The sequence below is a fragment of the Tripterygium wilfordii genome, chromosome 3 (genome assembly GCF_013401445.1).
Source record: "Tripterygium wilfordii isolate XIE 37 chromosome 3, ASM1340144v1, whole genome shotgun sequence".
Classification (NCBI taxonomy): domain Eukaryota; kingdom Viridiplantae; phylum Streptophyta; class Magnoliopsida; order Celastrales; family Celastraceae; genus Tripterygium; species Tripterygium wilfordii.
The window spans coordinates 10933797-10951550 of record NC_052234.1 but is presented as its reverse complement, the minus strand read 5'-3'; the positions used below and the strand labels follow the sequence as shown (position 1 = coordinate 10951550).

The following is a 17754-nucleotide window of genomic DNA, read 5'->3' as shown; positions in this document are numbered from 1 at the left end:
ATGATGATGGCTTAAAATTGGGTATGCTCATTGCTCTCCGTATTCCATAAAAGAAAAGCGTATTAAATTTCTCCAAATTAAAACTCCAGTACTGAGTACTCCTCCTGCAACTGCAACCAAGAACATCTGAATGACTATAGTATAATATCATTTGCTCACCAATAAATACTTCTGTTACTATTTTTTTTTTTGTCGTGGAAAACCTGACAAATTTCCCAGCTGGTGGTAAGAAAACCAAGAAAAGAGAGCCAACCATGGATGTACCTTAAAAAATCTCGGGAATTATGTGATTCTTGCGCGTGGAAATCTCGTTTTGGTCCAGCTAGGCAAACTATATTGTCGCGAATTGTATTGGAGACTGCCGGTTGTTGTTGTTTTGCTGTAATTTTTGCGTATTTAACAAATTGTAGTGGCACTAAAAGCATTACAATATTATATGCACCAGTGCTATCTGTCTCAGTAACTAGGATTTCAATGATGACTAGTGCTGAGATGTATGGACAATATTTAAAATATATGTAGAGCTCATTACATATATTTTAATTTTAATCCATACATCTCAACAATTAAAATCTTTGAAATCATAGTTATTATTCATATAATTATTATTTATAAGAGATTGTAACTAGTTATTTGAGTTGTTTAACAAAATTTTATGTACATAATATAATATGAGAAATTCACAAATTAGTGCGAATTTTATCATTTTCATATAATTGTATAGTATATATAATATCTTTAGCACCCACCTTACCTCGATATTGAGACCTCTATATTTGAATCTCGAAAAGTCTCCTCATTCCTTCCTTCATCTCTCTCTCTCTCTTTCAACTAATATTTGAGTCCATCTTCAAATCTTCCCTTTTTGCATTTCATTTTCAGTATTGGAAAGTCGAAGCTCTTCAACAACACTTTCATGGTGCTAAATTCCACGACAAGTTAAGAGAATCTCAAGCCTTACAGTAGTAGTACTGCCCAATTTTACTCTTTTCGTCGCAGAGACATATTATCACTGTGTATTCCAGTGATGGCTCAAAAGCACTTGCATGAACTTCTAAAAGAGGATCAAGAACCTTTTCTTCTCAAGAACTACATTGCTGACAGGCGTTCGCAGCTCAAAGGATCCTCCTTACCCAAAACCCAGTTACAGGTCAGGAAACGAAAACCTACCGCCATCTCACAACAGCAGCAACGAAGAACGATTTCGAATTTACCTCACAATCTCTGCAAGAAATCTTGCCTTTTCTCCTATGTTGACTCTCCTCATGACCCAAGAAGGTCCCCACTCTTTGAATTTCAATCTCCAGTTCCCAAAAGCCCATGTAGAAGTAGCCCAAATGCGATTTTCCTTAACGTCCCTGCTAGAACCGCTACTCTGTTACTTGAAGCTGCTCTTAAGATTCAGAAACAATCCTCCAAAACTAAAACCCAGAACAAAAACCATGGTCATTTCGGGTTATTCGGGTCATTCTTGAAGAGGCTAACGAGCAGGAACCGGACCCGGAAACGCGAAATCGGTGCTGACGGAGTTAAAGTCTCTGTGAGGGATATTTTAAGGTTGGATTCTTCTGTTGGGCGAAAGAGGCCCCCTAACGAGCGAATTAGTGAAAGAAAACAGGGGATTGCAGAAAAAAGTTCTCCTGAAGCAAATGATTGTGAGATTGGATCATCTTGTAACCACAATGGGAGGCCCAGCAGTGCAGTTTGGTCTGAGAGCAATGAAGAGCAGTCTATGGATTTTGATTTGGAGACCTCGAGCAGTAGCCAGAGTGAGGAATTACTCGGATCAGAGATTGAGTTTGTTAACCAAATGATTGATGACACTGATTTTACTTCTTGTGAGAAGCGATTCTGTGAAAGTCCTTTTCGTTTTGTGCTCCAACGCAGTACATCTTCCGGTATACGGACGCCGACATTCTCGTCGCCGGAAAAGTCTCCGATTCGTAGCAAAGGAGAGGTTTGTCTCGTATCCTTAATTTTAATATTAAATTATATTACGAACGAGTGCGAACTCGTGACTGAATTTGACGTCCATGAATTGTCGGCAAGAGAGTCACTTTCTGCAATTTTGGCCGGAATGTGTTGATCGAATCACAATTATACCCCCACAAATCTTTCTCTGGTCTGACGAGATCCAAATTCCATTTAGGGCTATACATGTCATTTGATCACTGAATCGTCAAAACTACTAACCCCATGCCTCTGCCATGCAAATCTCTGATTATTTACGGACTCTGTCAAGAAAATCAATTTCCAGTAAAGGACAAATGCATGTTTGTTTTTGGTGTTGGATCTTATCAGATGCTCTATTTCGTTTCAATCTCTTTCTAGTTTAATAATCCTCATTAGAAAAGTCAACAAACCTACCAATTATGAACAATGGTCATGGTCCTCAATCCTCATTATTCTAAATCCATCGAATAATGTCAGGGATTTCTGGATTAGGACATAATTTCTATAATAAGTGAATTCTTGATGTTGTCTTAATCTAGTTTATATGACTGATTTTAATAGGACAAAGAGAATTATGATGGGAAGTGCATTAAAAATTTCCAAGTACAACAACAACAAGAAGAAGAAGAAGGGGAGGATAAGGAACAATGTAGTCCTGTTTCTGTATTGGATCCCCCATTTGAGGACTATGACGATGGACATGAAGATGATGCCTTCGACGTTGAATGCAGCTATGCGATTGTACAGAGTATGTAACAACCACCACACGTGTACTCTTTTTCTATAAGTTTTCATACCATTTCATGTTTCTTGTCTCATGTGTGGTCTGCAATCTGCATCATTCAACTTGCTAATACCTGTCTTTAATATTCATTGGTATGCTTGTCATAATATCGTACAGATGACTTTTTTTTATCTGTTAGAGTGATATCAATGTGGGTTCCATTTGAAGATAGCTTTTTACAGTCAAGATGGTGAAATGTCCTTGTATTTTGTTGATAATAAGTGTACCTTGAGTTCTGTTAATGTGTCGTCCCTTGTCGATTGGAATAGTAATATCAAATGCTCTCATAAGTTTATATGTGACCCACTCCTTCAATGTTAGGAAATGTTTTGTCATCTGGATCTTGCAACACCAACCAAAAATTTCAAAAAAAAAAAGATATTGATGGTTCTGGACGTTAAGCTCATTAAACCTTGTCAGCGGCTTCAAAATGGTGGAACCCATCTCAATTATGACCACAATGCTCTACAAATTAGTAGTTCTTTTTAAGTATACATTACAGCATATTCTGACAGAGGCTTCTCTGCATTTATCCTTTGCTTCAAGCAGTTATATTAACCTTTGACTGTGTAATTGGTACAAGGACATCATTTTGTGCTTTAAGAATTTAAAATGTGAATGTTTGTTTTCTGCAAATTGGTGGGTTTTCAAGGCATTTAATTGACAATGGGTCTGAACCAGGAGATTTGATTGCTTGTGACCTTCACTTTAATGGTGTAAGGACTTAGCTAGTTGTCATGGTCCCTTTCATTGTAATGGCAGTGAGCTGATAATGACAGATGTCCTAATTTTCTCAGTTCCTTCAATGTTAGCATGTTTTATTTTATCTTAGCTTGGCTGAGTTTGGTGGAACCCATGAGAATGTGAATTCATAGCCTAATCTCTGCTGGGAATTCAAAGATCAGATGTCCTTTATGCTTACTTTATGATTATGTCATGGATTTATCTTGTACTGACTCCCCTAGCAATGCATGTCAAATCAATGAAATTAAAGAGTTTATAGTACATAATAAAATGTTAGTTATCTAACTTCTTACGTGAATTTTAGGTAGAATAAATTAGATCTAGATATGAAGCTTTGCTTCGTTTACTTCAGTAACAGTTTAAGCTCACTTCTAATAACTTTGAGATTTGTGGCATTAAACTTGTTTGTTTATGCTTCAAAGCGTTTACTTATGTTGTAGGAAATTTGATTAATTTATGGACTATCAAACCAGCGGCAAATACTGATACTCTCTTTACTTCTCTTTTATCGGCAGGAGCGAAGGAGCAACTGCTGCACAAGCTTCATAGATTTGAGAAACTGGCAGAATTGGATCCGGTTGAACTTGAGAAAAGAATGTTAGAAGAATTATTTGAAGATGATGACAACATTTGTGTCGCCGAAGTAGACGTAGAAGAGGAATATGACGATAACAGATCATTTTTGTGGGAAAAGGTGAAGAGCTTTGACAGTCTTATTGCACAACAGCTAGCTAAATCCGGATTCGATCATGCAAGGGAAATCCCAAAAGACATGAAGAACTTGGTTTCAGATCTCATCGACGAGGAAAGCCGAGAGAGAAACGACTACTACATTGACAGAGAAGTGGTTGCCAAAAGGGTTTGTAAGAGGTTGGAGTCATGGAAAGAGGTGGAGTCTAACACCATTGATATGATGGTAGAGCAAGATTTCAGAAAAGAATTTGAAGAATGGAAGAGAAGTCAAGAGCAGGTGGAGGAGACTGCATTGGATATTGAAGTTGCCATCTTTGGACTGTTGGTGGAAGAATTAACCGAGGAGTTAAGCTCTGGTATCATATGAGTGAAATTTTGATTCAACTTCCTTTCATTTTTTCTTTTAAAACTAGATCTTAAAGGGAAGGGTATAGCCGTATAGTCTAACTTGGGCTAAGGAATAGGCTAATTAGAGAGATGAACCAAGAAAGCAAGAACAATCTCTGGGTAGTATGGTACTCTGTATATGAATCATGTATTAAGTGGGGAAGCAGGTGCAACAGCAATGTATTTATCAATGAGAATCAGACGTTAGTACTTAAAAATTTTCCATTTCTTTCTTCTTTATATTCCATGGCTGAGGTAATAGAAACTAATCACACCTCCAAACACTTTGGCTGTGTCTGAACTATTCTCTCAAACAAGAAATGGAAGTTGGGTAGGTCCTTTCAGAATTATTGTTTATGCTAATTTTCCAAATAAGTAGGCAATGAGAATGTTCTTTCGAGTGATCCCTTACTTTGCAGATCTTTTAGTTGCCAAAGTCTGTGTTGTATGCAGGACATTAATACGTCAAAATGAATCTGATTAGTTGTTGATGGGACATGACATCAAATACTAACTTATCTCACCATATGCAAGTGGGGAGAGCAACGCTACATGACATCTTGCTTGGTACCAAACGTCACAAAGACTGAACTAGGACAGAAGGTAAGTCATCAAACCAAATTATTGGAGCCACTTGATTATCTAAAGGGTATTAGGTCGAAGTTTATGATTCCAAAGCTGTAACAATTTCTATTTAGTTATGAAAGTGTGAAGATTGAAATCCCACATCGGTCAAGTATAACCTAGGTGAGTGGTTTATAAACAAAGCTCAACCCCTTTCATGTTGCAGAAACGTTTTTTTGGCTTAGGTACCAATGATGACGGCTCATGAATGATAAATGTGTGCTTTTACCCAAAGTGGATAATATATTTAATGTGTTTTGGTTGAGAATTTACACAAGGTATCAGAGCAATGTCTCGGTCTATTTAAGCAGACCTCTACCTGTCCAATTTCAACAGAAAAACACTATCAATTTAAGAAGTTAATAACTTGCATTTTGCAATGGAAATTAAGTTAGAATGGTAAATGATTCACATTGTGTCATCAAATCAAAAAAGTATCAAACTCAAAAGAATTACAAAAATTGGCCTACTTCGAGCGAGCTGAACTTCCCCAGAAATCCGAAATATATTTCTTCCTTGTGGGCTTTGAGTCTTTGACGTCAACCAGCCATTACTTGGGCCCGGCAAAGTCTTTGAAGGATAGACAAACTGCACTGGGCCAATTTATTCTTGGGCCGGCTTGAAACCCTATTAAAAGTTAAAACTGTATAATGGATAAAGCCCGTGATGCTCGATAAGGTCCAACTCGTCCAAAGACCCAAGTCCGAAACAAGAAGAGATTGTTCATACTTTATATCAAACCGAATACGGTACCGTTTCCCTGATAGATAGATTTTCGTGCGGGTTTAATTTATAAATCTTGTCGCAGAATTTTTTTTTTCCTCGAGCTATTGCGTTTTGTATCGAGTGCGTGACCGACTTTCTCTGCTCGAAGAATCTCTCTCCGTGTGTATCATCACAAGCCATGTCTGCAGAATCAGCCAGTGCAATCCGAAGAGGCCAAGTAATGACTCTTTCAAGTTCTTTACAATTTTTGTTACAGTTAATTGTGTTTGGTTCCCGTGAAAATTACTGACGAATATATGGTTTTTTTCCCCCTCTTTTTTGCTGCAATTTTCTTGGTTCCCAAACAAAGGATTCATTCAAATAGCTGATTCTTGATTGATGTTATTTTGGATAACTTACAGGTTGATCTATTGGACTTCATTGACTGGTCTGCAGTTGAATGCCTTAACCAAAGCACCAGTCACTCTATCTCTAATGCCCTCAAACAGGTAAATCTGTTTTAATTTCTCATGTTTTGTTTGGATAATTCTAGTTTTCCTTGATTTAGATGATTAGGTTATATCATAAGCAATTGAAATTACCTCGTTTTCTTTATGTGATTGATGACTTCGGATTTCATCGAATCTGGGGTTCGTTTCGATGTCTCTGGGAGAGGGAGAAGGAGAGGAGGGCTTAGTTGTATTATCTCCCTCCACATCTTCGAGTGGAAAGACCATGTAGGGAAGTATGTGTTATATAAGCCAAGAGTGTAGGAGGTTTATGCCTTAAAGTCATACGGGGACACGATGTTTGGGTGATTTGCACCAATGATTCTTAGTTAGTCTTTACCATTGCGGCTAGTTCTCCCTCAGTTTGGCAAAATAAAAAAGATCTCTTGGTGGTTCAATGAGAGTTTACTTAATATTACTTAATATACCTTTGCATGAATTAGGGTTATAGAGAAGACGATGGTCTGAATCTGGAGAGTGATGCGGATGAGCAGCTACTAATTTACATTCCTTTCAATCAAGTCATCAAACTTCACTCTATTGTCATCAAAGGACCTGAAGATGAAGGTAATTACTGTTAATCTTTTTTATGATGAACTAGTATCTTGTGTGTAATAATTATAGTATGCATAATTTTAATTTACAATGAGTACAGGACCACAAAATCTTAACTTTGGTGACCCATGAAATCTGATAAAGTAGAGATACAATATAATATTTTGGAAATAATGGATTGTGAGGAGATGCACTTCCCAAAAAATTCACAAAGAATGCAATTTTAAGGAGTGAACAAGAAAACAAAGAGCATTGTGTCTATTGTCTCTTTTGTGCCTCTTTTGCCCAATCAAGGCCTTCACCGTTTGAACTATTTTTCGCGGCGCCATACTTGTTTGTTTCCGGATATCAAATTATTTTCCCCTTCAGATTTTGATTTACTTCTCACTATTTGCTCTGTATGCTGTTTGAGTTGATGAGATTGAGCATTTTTTACTTGTCTACTCTAACCTAAAGTTTTTCCTTCAGGTCCTAAGACGGTAAAGCTATTCTCAAACAAGGAGCATATGGGATTCAGGTATGCTGAGAGTAAAACTGTAAAAGCTTATGTCTCCTGATTAGATGGAAAGTAGAGAATTCTGACTTTTGATTGTGTTCTGTGATGTTGTAATTGCAGTAATGTTAACGACTTTCCACCAAGTGACACGGCAGTTTTATCCCCTGAAAATCTTAAGGTAGAAATTTCAAATATTTATCTTCTTGTGAATAAATAGTATCAGAATTCAATGACATAATAGTTAAAATCGGTGTTTAAAGATGTTTACACATTGCTTATATTTTGTACTTTTGTAGGAGGGCAAACCAGTGGTCTTAAAGTACGTCAAGTTTCAGAATGTTCGCAGGTATGCTTAAAGTACTTGTGATGATATATATACATTTGTAGCAGTTATGGCAATTAATCTTACTTGATTATCTTAAGCAGCTTGACAATATTTATTGAGGACAATCAGTCAGATTCTGAAGTCACGAAAGTTCAAAAGATTGCTCTATATGGAACAACGTAAGTTTTTAAAGTTGTATCCACCACTTTCTCTTTTACATTTCCAGAATTGTAGAATTGCTTTGATGCTGTCCTTCAAAAAATTCTACTTTTGTTATCCAGATTTGAACATTATTTTATCTATATGCTTTGTGTCTCTCTTGAATGAATCTTTCTATTGCATAAAATTCGAATTTTCGATGTACTTTGGGTTTCTGAGAGTACATACTGCTATTGTTTAGTTGAGAACTTGCGTGTTAACTTATCTTGGGACTTGGATTGTACCTTAATTTTATGAATAAGTTAGAATTGATGGAATATTGTTCTCCCGTACATTTTCAATTGGGCTAAATTTGTTGGTCCTGATTCTCTTTTCAATTCATACTTATCAGTCTTGATTCTCTATTCCTTCTAAGAAAATGTAAATTCAGAGTGCACCAAAATGGAGAAGAGGTAGTGAGGTACCAAGAGAAGTCAGTGTCTTGGTGGATCATTAGTTACTAAATTGTATATAACTACTTTATTGACAATACGGTGATTAATTTTTTTTTGAAAAGAAAAGAATTTTATTCAGAGGCACCAAGAAAGTGCACCAAATTACAAGTAGGCAATACAAATAGCCTCAAGAAGGATGTTGCAGGAAAACCAAAGCTTTAAAGTATATGGTGATTAAAAATATGCAACACTGGCTAATGTTGTATGTCATAGTGATGGAGATGTATACTTGCTGAGTTGTGAGGAAAAAAATGATTAGTTGATTGATTTATGAGGGTGAGATTAGGATATTAAAAATGTTCTGTAATATCTATCATGACTTTTGCATGTACTATGAATGATGGTCTGCCTTGATTAGGATAGGTAGCAACTTGGCGGTGCACTCGCTCTGCTGTTTGTCAAAAGAGCTAGTATCAAAGAGTCATCCTCTAGAGTATGACGTCTCACTTTGTCCCATTGTCTAACTTCTGAGACATGGAGGCATGATTTTACTTTAGGATATTCTCTTTAGCTCAGAGAATCAAATATAAATGGATGCCATTAGAATGGTTCCATTTATATAATTATTGTACACGATCTTACAGGTCTTTAGTTGTTTTAGTGCCATAAGAATTGAGACACATTTACCAAGTTGAAAATGTTTTTGTGTTGATATATATAGAATTATAGAAGGTAGAACTGGTCGTTTACTGGCATTCATGTCGTGGGCATTCCATTGATGGTCAGAAAAGAGGTAGCCATCAGGGACAATTAACCCTTAGGTTTGATCTTGTAGTCTTCTTTTTTGTGTTGAAGATGGTTGAAGGCAGCAGGTCTTCAGTCACCAAATGAACGTTACTAGGGGTACTGAAATGTATTGTCCATGTTTGTTGAAATGTCCCATCCCACATGCTTTGGCAAGATGATTCTGTTACAGAAAATGAATAATGGTGCTTTAGTCACTTTCTTGCTATTTGTTGCCATCTAATTCCCCTGCTGCGGTTTTCTTTAGCTGTTGCTAGTCTGAACTTCAAGATATTAAATCAAAACATTTGCTTATGTTTTGTTGTACTCGCAGGGTCGAAACAACTGACATGAAGGGTTTAAAGAAGATTGAGGATCACTGATCTTGAAAAGGAAATTGTCAATTGTCTCATCAGATGCTAATGGGATTGTTGCAACAGTTGTGCTTGATTATGCTATTATTGTTCCTTTCTTAGAATTTCATTAACATGAATTTTGAGGTTTCATTGCTGTTTTGATATCTGGTTTGTAGTTATTAGTTAAAAAGTTCTTTCCAATGCACGACAAGAATCCGTGTTTGCTGTCTACGTGGGGCCATGGAAGTATGCTGATTGAAAATCGTGAGATGGAATCAACAGCTACCCGATTTCTGCTACCGTTTGGGTAAAAGTCCTAACTTTTTTTTTGGTTTTATGTCGGATAAGATCAGGCTTTGGAAGTACCACCAAAAGAACTGTCAGAGCTACATGGTTCTGATGCAAATTAGGTGTAAACATTACAGACAAAAATAAAAATCAATCACAAATCAGTTGAATCAAAAACGGGAATGCGTTAATCCTAAATGAAAATACTTGACCTCATATGACAGAGCACAGCACAGGTTCAAATTCTCATATACCTGTGCCTGCAATTTTGATTCAATTTTGGATTTGGTTAAAATTTTGAATTAGGGATTCGATTTTCATTTTTAGAATTATTGTTTTGATTTAGGGTTTTAGGTTAGGGTTTTTGGATTAGGGTTTCGACTATGTTGGGGTTCAATTTGGTGTATTGTTTATGTTCGGGGTTTGTTAGAGCTACTGGATGTGAATTGAAGATGACGAAGAAATCATCTCAGGATGAAGGAGCTGCTGGATAATGAAATTTATTTCTGGTTATGAATTTGTATAGTGTTTCTAAACCTATTAGTTTGTCATTTTAGGTGTTTCTAGACCTAATTTTGTTTGCTTGAATGATATAACTGATTTCTGGTGCAAATTAGGATTTTCTAGAGCTAATTTTTCCTGGTTCAAAGAACGGGCTCAATTGATCTATTTTTTCAAATCACATGGCTTATTAACCGAAGTACAAGGAATTCTTCGCTTCAAAAAATTATTGGTCAATGCCACGTATATATCATAGATTAAACAATCACGCCAAGTCCGTCAGTGTCCTCGTAGCGAAAAAGAGTACAAGAGACTCGTTTAAGCGAAAACAAAGTACAAAGACTATATTAATTTTTTTAAAAGTACAACGGTCATTACGATACTTATCCCTAATTTCACTTGCAATTTTCAGTAAATGTAAAATTCAAGTCTCATCTTCGCCCAAGTAAAACAAGGGCCGTCATACACTATAAATTAATTTCTTCCTTGCGTGCTCCATACAATATGGAATATTGGGATTAATGGGAAAATCAAGGATACTATGCGGACACCTTTGACATATAATACTGGAATTTGGTCGCTGAGATGTGAGAGTGACCAACAGTTGGGTTTAATTGGAATGGTCATCAACATTCAAATCTCAGGCCTGAGTTCAGACCCTATCATCAGTGCTGAATATCATTCAAAACCACCGTGGGTCAATTCCTAGCGCTCAAGGAGCCAATGTAGGTGCACCAGAAACTACACTACAACCAGAGTATAATTCAATGAGAGAATTGATTCACCTGAATTTGTTGTTGATTCCGGTTACTCTAAGGTACCTTTTGCATACAAGTCAATGCTACCTAGTTGCAGCCGCGAAGTTGAGTGAACATCTCGAACGGCCAAAAATCTAAATCTGCCATCATTAATTTCAGCAAAAGGTTCATGAGATAAAAGTATTAGAGGCCCATTTGAGCTGATTCAGATAGGAATATTTTACCTGAAAGCATTTGATTGGACGGCTAACGATCCAACCTTGAATGTTCTTCTCTGGAAACGATTTTCAAACAGCTGAGAAGTCTGTTTATCTAAAATACGCCAGCTGGATCCCCCATCATCACTCCCCTCAACAACCCTGAGAAGGAAAATATTAGACAATAAATAAAAACAAGATTAGGCATCATAAAATATAATGACACCGTATTAGCATTAAGAGTTGATCAGTCGCTTTGTATAAATGTGTAACAAAACTGCTTTATATGGTTGACATTATTTTCTTCCTTTCTTCTTCTCTAAAATGGACAAATAGTGTGGCCATTGCATAGTCACTTACCACAAGAGCAAGTATGACTGTATGAGATTCTTTTCCAAAGGTAAATTGGTGCAACGGTTGGTTTGACATTACTTTTTTTTTTGAAATACCGTTGAGATTTGGAAAGTGCTTGGAAGAGGGGATGGGCTGGAAGGAGTTTAATTTAGGACTTGAAACACTTGTTTGGGAGAAACGTGAGTTGGGAGGTGTTTCATGTCTTTTTAAGTGTTGAACATCTCCCAACTCCTTATTTTGAGGGATTCGGAAACAACTACCATGTCGTTTGCCAAGCAGCTGTTGGTACCCAACCCCTTCCAACACTACCTCCCCTACCCCCGAGAACCCTGAAACCAAGCAAGGCCTGTATGTTCCTTTCATAAGCGAAAAGATAAAATTGAGTAATTTCAAGCCAGTCTTTCAAGTACATACCAGTCCATTGGATCCCGTTCAGGAGCATCATTGGCTGACATCAACTCATAAGCCACTAACTCAAGCATCTGGTTGCCCAATAGTTTATACATAATCCAACAACCTGCACAAGATATTCAATTATTACATAAAGAAAGTAAAAATAAAAAAAAAAGTGCGGGTTTAAATCAACACTGGTGCAATCCATGTAAACATTTCATTTATTTCATCATCTACATGATCTTCAATTCACAAAGGAGAGTGCTAGACAACTTAACGTTCTAATTCTGGAGATCCTAGTTTCAAAATCAGGAGAGGTACTCAATTAGTGAAAAATTGTAATAACAGCTGGAATATAGTCTAATTCTATCATTGACGTATAAACTTTACTTTTTTATTTTTGTTTTGAGCAGATCCTTGTCATCTAAATTAAAGAACCATTTACAACATCCATGATATCAACAAATTTGCAAATTCAATTAATTCAGACGTAAATACAATGCAATGTAAACAGAAAGATGGAAATTCAGGGTCAGCACTGTACACATTCACAATCAAGAGCTTTTCTTTCTTAGACCAATATGCCACTTATTGACTTATATAACATTTAAACAAAGGTAGTTCTCAATTATTTGGTTTGTAGTACCTCTAGCACCATCAGGTTCTTCCCATTTTGAACTGCAGGTTCCATCAAATGCAGCTGTGGCCTGTAATTGTCATCAGGGGAAAATGTTTAAGCATGTATCTTTAATATATTCCAAACATTAAGCACCAAAACCAAAAGCTACTTACAATTCCAAAAGGAAGCTCTTCACCACTTGCAAGCACTGAACCAGAATGGATTCTGTTTAACTTCACAAGAGGCAAGCTAAGGGAAGTCTTGTCAAAGTTGTCACATTCATTAAGATTTTGTATTATTTCTTCTAAAGAATCCAACGCCACAGGCAATGCTAAAGAGGTTTTCACAGGGTCACCGGCCAAACGTATGTCCACCATCTGATTTGCCAGCTCACTCTTCAGAGAAAGAGAATCAAGTAGCTCATCAAAAGAGGGCAGCAATTGCTCCAAACTTAATTGTGAATCATTCGAACAATTTATGGAAGCTCTCCTATTTTTATAAGGCAAATTCCAAAGATCCAGCAAACTTCTTTTAAAAGTCTGAAGTACTTCAACAGCTCTAGACTTGGAAAAATTATTCTCGACAAACTGACAAAGAACAGGAGACCATGCGTTGTAAATTCTCTTCACATGCTCATCTGTGCATATACGAACAGGGCATGAAGAGCAAGTCAACGAGCCCATATCATCAGGTGAAGTTTCAGATCTTGAAATGCGCCATTCCTTATCTCCACTTTGTCTTCCAGGTAACAAGATTGAAGCATCATCTTGAGAATTCGGATCTTTCTCCAGTGCTTTGCTTTCACTAATGTCACGTGCTTCAAGTAAGGAAAGCACATGAGGCACCAAGGTCTTTCGGCATTCTTTTGTCATGTTAGCAAGAGCAGCAGATAGTGCATACTCTGTAGTAATGTTTCGCCGAGACAAGACCTGCAAATTTCATCATCAATTTTAGGGAGAGGAAAATAAAAAGAAGTGAAACACCAAGATGAAAGAATAACCGGGTTACAATTACCTCGGGCCACTTTCTTGTATAACGCTTAGTGACGTCATAAACTCCATCTTTGGCAATAGCAATTACATAATTTAACTTCTTATTCCACCTTAACGAAGAAAAAGACAAACTTTACATTCAATACAAAAAAGAAGGGACACAAACTGGACTGTGTGAGATGAAGTGGCAGGAAGAAAGATACTTCAGAAAAAAGGGATATCAAATTACCCTTTTTCATACAGTAGTGGTTTGTCATATACACTCTCACAAGGATCAAGATGCATCCATCTGCATGATTATGCTTTGATATTAGTTTAACAGGTAGTCTGCATGACCTTAAATAAGCCAGGTAAACATTCCAGGTTTCTTATACTCCCCGGGTAGAAAAAGAAACAATCACTGAATTTCTGTTCGAAGCTCACCTTCCCAGATATTCTGAGAAGCACTCTGTCCATACGTGATCAGTAAAATCCAGGATCTGGAAATGAAACACAAATGATATGATGACATTATCTGTCCATGACCATGAATTCATGAAAGCTCCAGTATAACAGCAAAAGCACAGAAGCCCAATCAAATTATATTTCAATCTTAAAATCAATGTGCTTCTGAGTCAACAAGTCACAAATTGTACATTAAAGTTCACAGTGATTGATATGAAGAAACTTCAATTTGATTCACCTTTTTTTTCAAAAGATATCAGTTAAAAATAAATCCTAACGATATTCTTCGATGCCAGAGATATAAAAATTTAATCAGCAAGATTAATTTTATCTGCCAGACGTGATTAAGCCTTGCGTATCTAACAGCAAATAATGCCAATCAAAACACAAGATGAACCAAGTCATTTCGTCCGTTCATATCAGCTCTTTCCATAATTCCCAAAAAACAAAGAGGTTTTCCAGTGCAGTCCATAACATATCCTCAAAAAGAGCAAGTAATTTAAAGCGTAATGGGTTTACATAAAGTCTGGTAATTACATTTTCATTAATAAAGTCGAAAGGTTGTTACATTTGCATTAGAAAATATAACTAACCAGACGGGATTCATAGTTAAAAGCTCGACAATAAAGGGTAAAGCAATTAGCCCACTCTCCACAGCGGCCCCTTCTAGTTTCCACGAGCTGCATCAAGAAACAACATACAAAGTAAACCAATATGGATGGAGTCCAAGAATAACAATTCAACGGAAGATACATACCTTTAATGGGTCATTGTAGCGTGGAAACCGAGTGATTCTTGAACAATACTTACAGCTGCATTTTTTCCCCAAAGAAAATGCAAACAGACAAGATTTTTTAAAAAAGAGAAGGGACATGAAAGTAAAAAAATAAGCAGGGAGAGTTTTGTAGAATATAAAGAAAAAAACTATGAAGATAAGTATTGACTCCCCTAATCGATAGACCAATAATTCACACCTAAAGAAGGAGCAAGTGTGTATGGGGAAAAAGAGAGGACAAATTATGAACAAAGCACTTCTAAAGATCAGCACAATTGTCCATTTTGCAAATGCATTCCTATCGAATTATTAGAGAACTTATGGCTCAAGAAAAAGCTAGAAGGATGCGTAGAATAGAAAGAGTTATAAATTCTAATGCAAGAGAAATTGCTTAGCAAAGGGAGAAGAAGGATTCCTATTATTGAAACAACCATACATCGAACATATTTTCCATATATGGAACAAAAGTTATTTATAGTTCGACGCAAGTGTGAACAATATTCTTAATCTTTCTAAAAGCTGTGTAACTAGGGCAGCAATGAACTGTCCAAACAAAAAACCAAACATTTTTCATTCATTAAATACTGAAAGTAAATTGGGAGATTAAAACCTTGTCAATGACACATGTAGAAAATGACATGAGAAGCCATAAAAAGAAGCACAAAATAGGGGGGGGGGGGGGGGGGGGAATGTACAGCACATACCTGTAAAGTTCAACTCTAGTTGCTCCATATTGGATTTCTGAGGGTATTGCAGCACCCATACCTTGACTTACAGTTTCGTTGTCACAACCCTCACACGAAGGTGCATGAACCCACCTGAGGTATCAAAACATATTACAGAAAGCATAATTTGGTCCGTGTCTATGTTAAAAAGAAAGTAACAATTCAGTTAAATACATGAATAAAAGCTATTACGATGTAAGAAATATTTAAACAGCCATTACAATGAATGACAACACGATAATCACTTTCAAAGAAGGACAATTTTAATTCAGTTCAGAGTATTAAAAAAAGGGCACAAACTAAATTTTAAATTCTCATCAAAGAACAGCATAGATGCTTATGAAGGTACATAATTATTTTATCCAAAAAAGTAATTCTCACGTCTGTCAATATCAATTTGAACAAGCAAGCGCTCGATGAAGTTCTTGATCATTTAATTCAGAGAAATTCAGTAGTTAATAATAGGGTGATATGAAGATTGAAGCCCACCGGAAGGATTTTTTGAACCAGAAAAGCAGCTGCAGTAGAAAAGCATGATCCTGTTCAATCTTTGACGGTTCAAAGTTCCCCTCCTAAGATATATAAAGCAGCACTAATCATCAAAACATATTTGGGAAAAGAATCATGGAGGTGCAATGATTCTTATAGAGAGCATGAGATCAGATCATACAAACAGCATAAACCCTGTTATTCAATTCAATTATGATATAGCTGCAAATGACTTTGAAACATTATAGCACAGAAGAAATTTGAATCGAAAACAAAAATCCTACATGAATGAATCCTTTCCTAGTCATGGGAAGTATTTTTACACTTTCTCAAGGAATATGACCATCTCAAGATGACATTAAACGAGAGAAAAACAAAACAAAAAAGGTTTTTCACACTAACTTCCATATCTTGTCAAGTTGTTTTATTGTGAGGCGTAATTTCCACTTGGGAGCTATCGTATGATGGTCATGAATAATTACAAGTACATGTTGTCAACTGCTCACTTTCAGTGAGGCACAATCTAACCTTACAAGTTAATGCACACACACCAACAAACGTCTCTTAACAGTTGATTATAAAATCAAGTGCTTGCATGTATAAATGACTGAAGCACTTACTTTAGCCAAAGAAACCAATGCCTTCTCCTCAAGCTCTTCGATAGGAACAGTCTTCCTAGCTGCCTCCTGGCGCACTGGATCTTCGTACTACAAAAACAACAGGTACCTTATCTAAATTATTTGATAAGAACACTATGTTTGGAAGCCAACAGAAACAGAACATATAAGTATAACTGAAAATCTAAACAAACAATCCTCTGCCTACTGTTATTAATGCAGTTACATCTTATTCATAGATACCATGAGAACTTGATTGATATAAGGCCTTATCCTCTGCTCAAACTGTCCACTATGTTCCTCCAAAACATACTGCTGCACCATAAGCGCCTCCTCCTCGGCCTAATTTGTTGGATACAACATTTCCACCAGAAAAACGCATCAGACTCGAACCTGACACAAGGACCAACAAGTTAAAAAGCCAAATAAAGTAATTCAAATCAACCTGCAACTGTCGTGCAAATTCCTCATCCGATTTGAGCATGTCCGCGACGTCTCTTCCATCATTGCCACCACTTGATCCTTCTCCTGCTCTTTGGTTCTCTCCATCTTCGTCGACGGCCACCAACCGGAGCTTCTCGGATACCGCGATGAGATCAGATTCGTCCGACACGAGCCGATCATCTTCGCCCCCCAAAATCTAATTCATTGTCCAGAACCACACATTATATTTCGCATACTTACGCATGTATGGATGCTACCGATGATGATGATATACATGCACGCAATTACCTTCTGCTCTTCGGGAGGAATCGAAGTGAGGGAAAAGAGCTGGTACTTGAAAACCTACAAATTTGTAGAGCAAATTTAAGAGACGCATTTCAATTTACAAAAAAGCAAAATACCGAATTTATATAAAGAGAGACCTCGAGGCCGTCTTCGGTGTCGTAATCGACGTCGAAGGCGGAGTTTTGGTGGCGGACCAAGAACTTACGAGCTACCATCTTTACTTTCTTCAACACTCTGTCTTTTTCTTTACGTTACGTCGCGGAGGGGAAATGAGTGTTGTATTTCTGAGGGTAGGGTAGGGCAGCGTAAAGGGCCGAGTTTTGGGGCTGAATTTTGGACCACCTGGCCCATGATTGGGTCAATTGG

The 17754-nt window shown here is 36.9% G+C and overlaps 3 protein-coding genes across 4 annotated transcripts; 2 read left to right on the top strand and 1 right to left on the bottom strand.

The window, feature by feature from the left end:
- Nucleotides 1-745: 745 nt before the first annotated feature.
- On the top strand, nt 746-4788 carry LOC119987180. The gene is made up of 3 exons (XM_038831990.1): nt 746-1957; nt 2515-2701; nt 3997-4788. Exons 1-3 carry the CDS (start codon nt 1028-1030, stop codon nt 4539-4541), a joined length of 1662 nt encoding a protein of 553 aa, XP_038687918.1. The 5' UTR covers nt 746-1027; the 3' UTR covers nt 4542-4788.
- A 1194-nt stretch (nt 4789-5982) lies between these two features.
- On the top strand, nt 5983-9738 carry LOC119988476 (PITH domain-containing protein At3g04780-like). 2 transcript variants are annotated; one of them, XM_038833538.1, is made up of 8 exons: nt 5983-6128; nt 6313-6399; nt 6843-6966; nt 7423-7471; nt 7571-7628; nt 7750-7796; nt 7877-7954; nt 9486-9738. In XM_038833538.1, exons 1-8 carry the CDS (start codon nt 6090-6092, stop codon nt 9532-9534), a joined length of 531 nt encoding a protein of 176 aa, XP_038689466.1. In that variant the 5' UTR covers nt 5983-6089; the 3' UTR covers nt 9535-9738. The 2 variants fall into 2 exon arrangements, with proteins under 2 accessions (XP_038689466.1, XP_038689457.1); XM_038833529.1 differs by having other exon boundaries at nt 7747-7796.
- Nucleotides 9739-10522: 784 nt separating this feature from the next.
- On the bottom strand, nt 10523-17689 carry LOC119993439 (peptide-N(4)-(N-acetyl-beta-glucosaminyl)asparagine amidase). The gene is made up of 18 exons (XM_038840598.1): nt 17526-17689; nt 17392-17445; nt 17105-17299; nt 16903-17001; nt 16663-16749; nt 16043-16125; nt 15533-15646; nt 14811-14865; nt 14647-14733; nt 14033-14088; nt 13839-13898; nt 13632-13719; nt 12791-13546; nt 12645-12705; nt 12020-12122; nt 11279-11413; nt 11082-11194; nt 10523-10967 (listed from the first exon to the last, which is right to left on the bottom strand). Exons 1-17 carry the CDS (start codon nt 17601-17603, stop codon nt 11104-11106), a joined length of 2202 nt encoding a protein of 733 aa, XP_038696526.1. The 5' UTR covers nt 17604-17689; the 3' UTR covers nt 10523-10967; nt 11082-11103.
- Between the last annotated feature and the right edge of the window lie 65 nt (nt 17690-17754).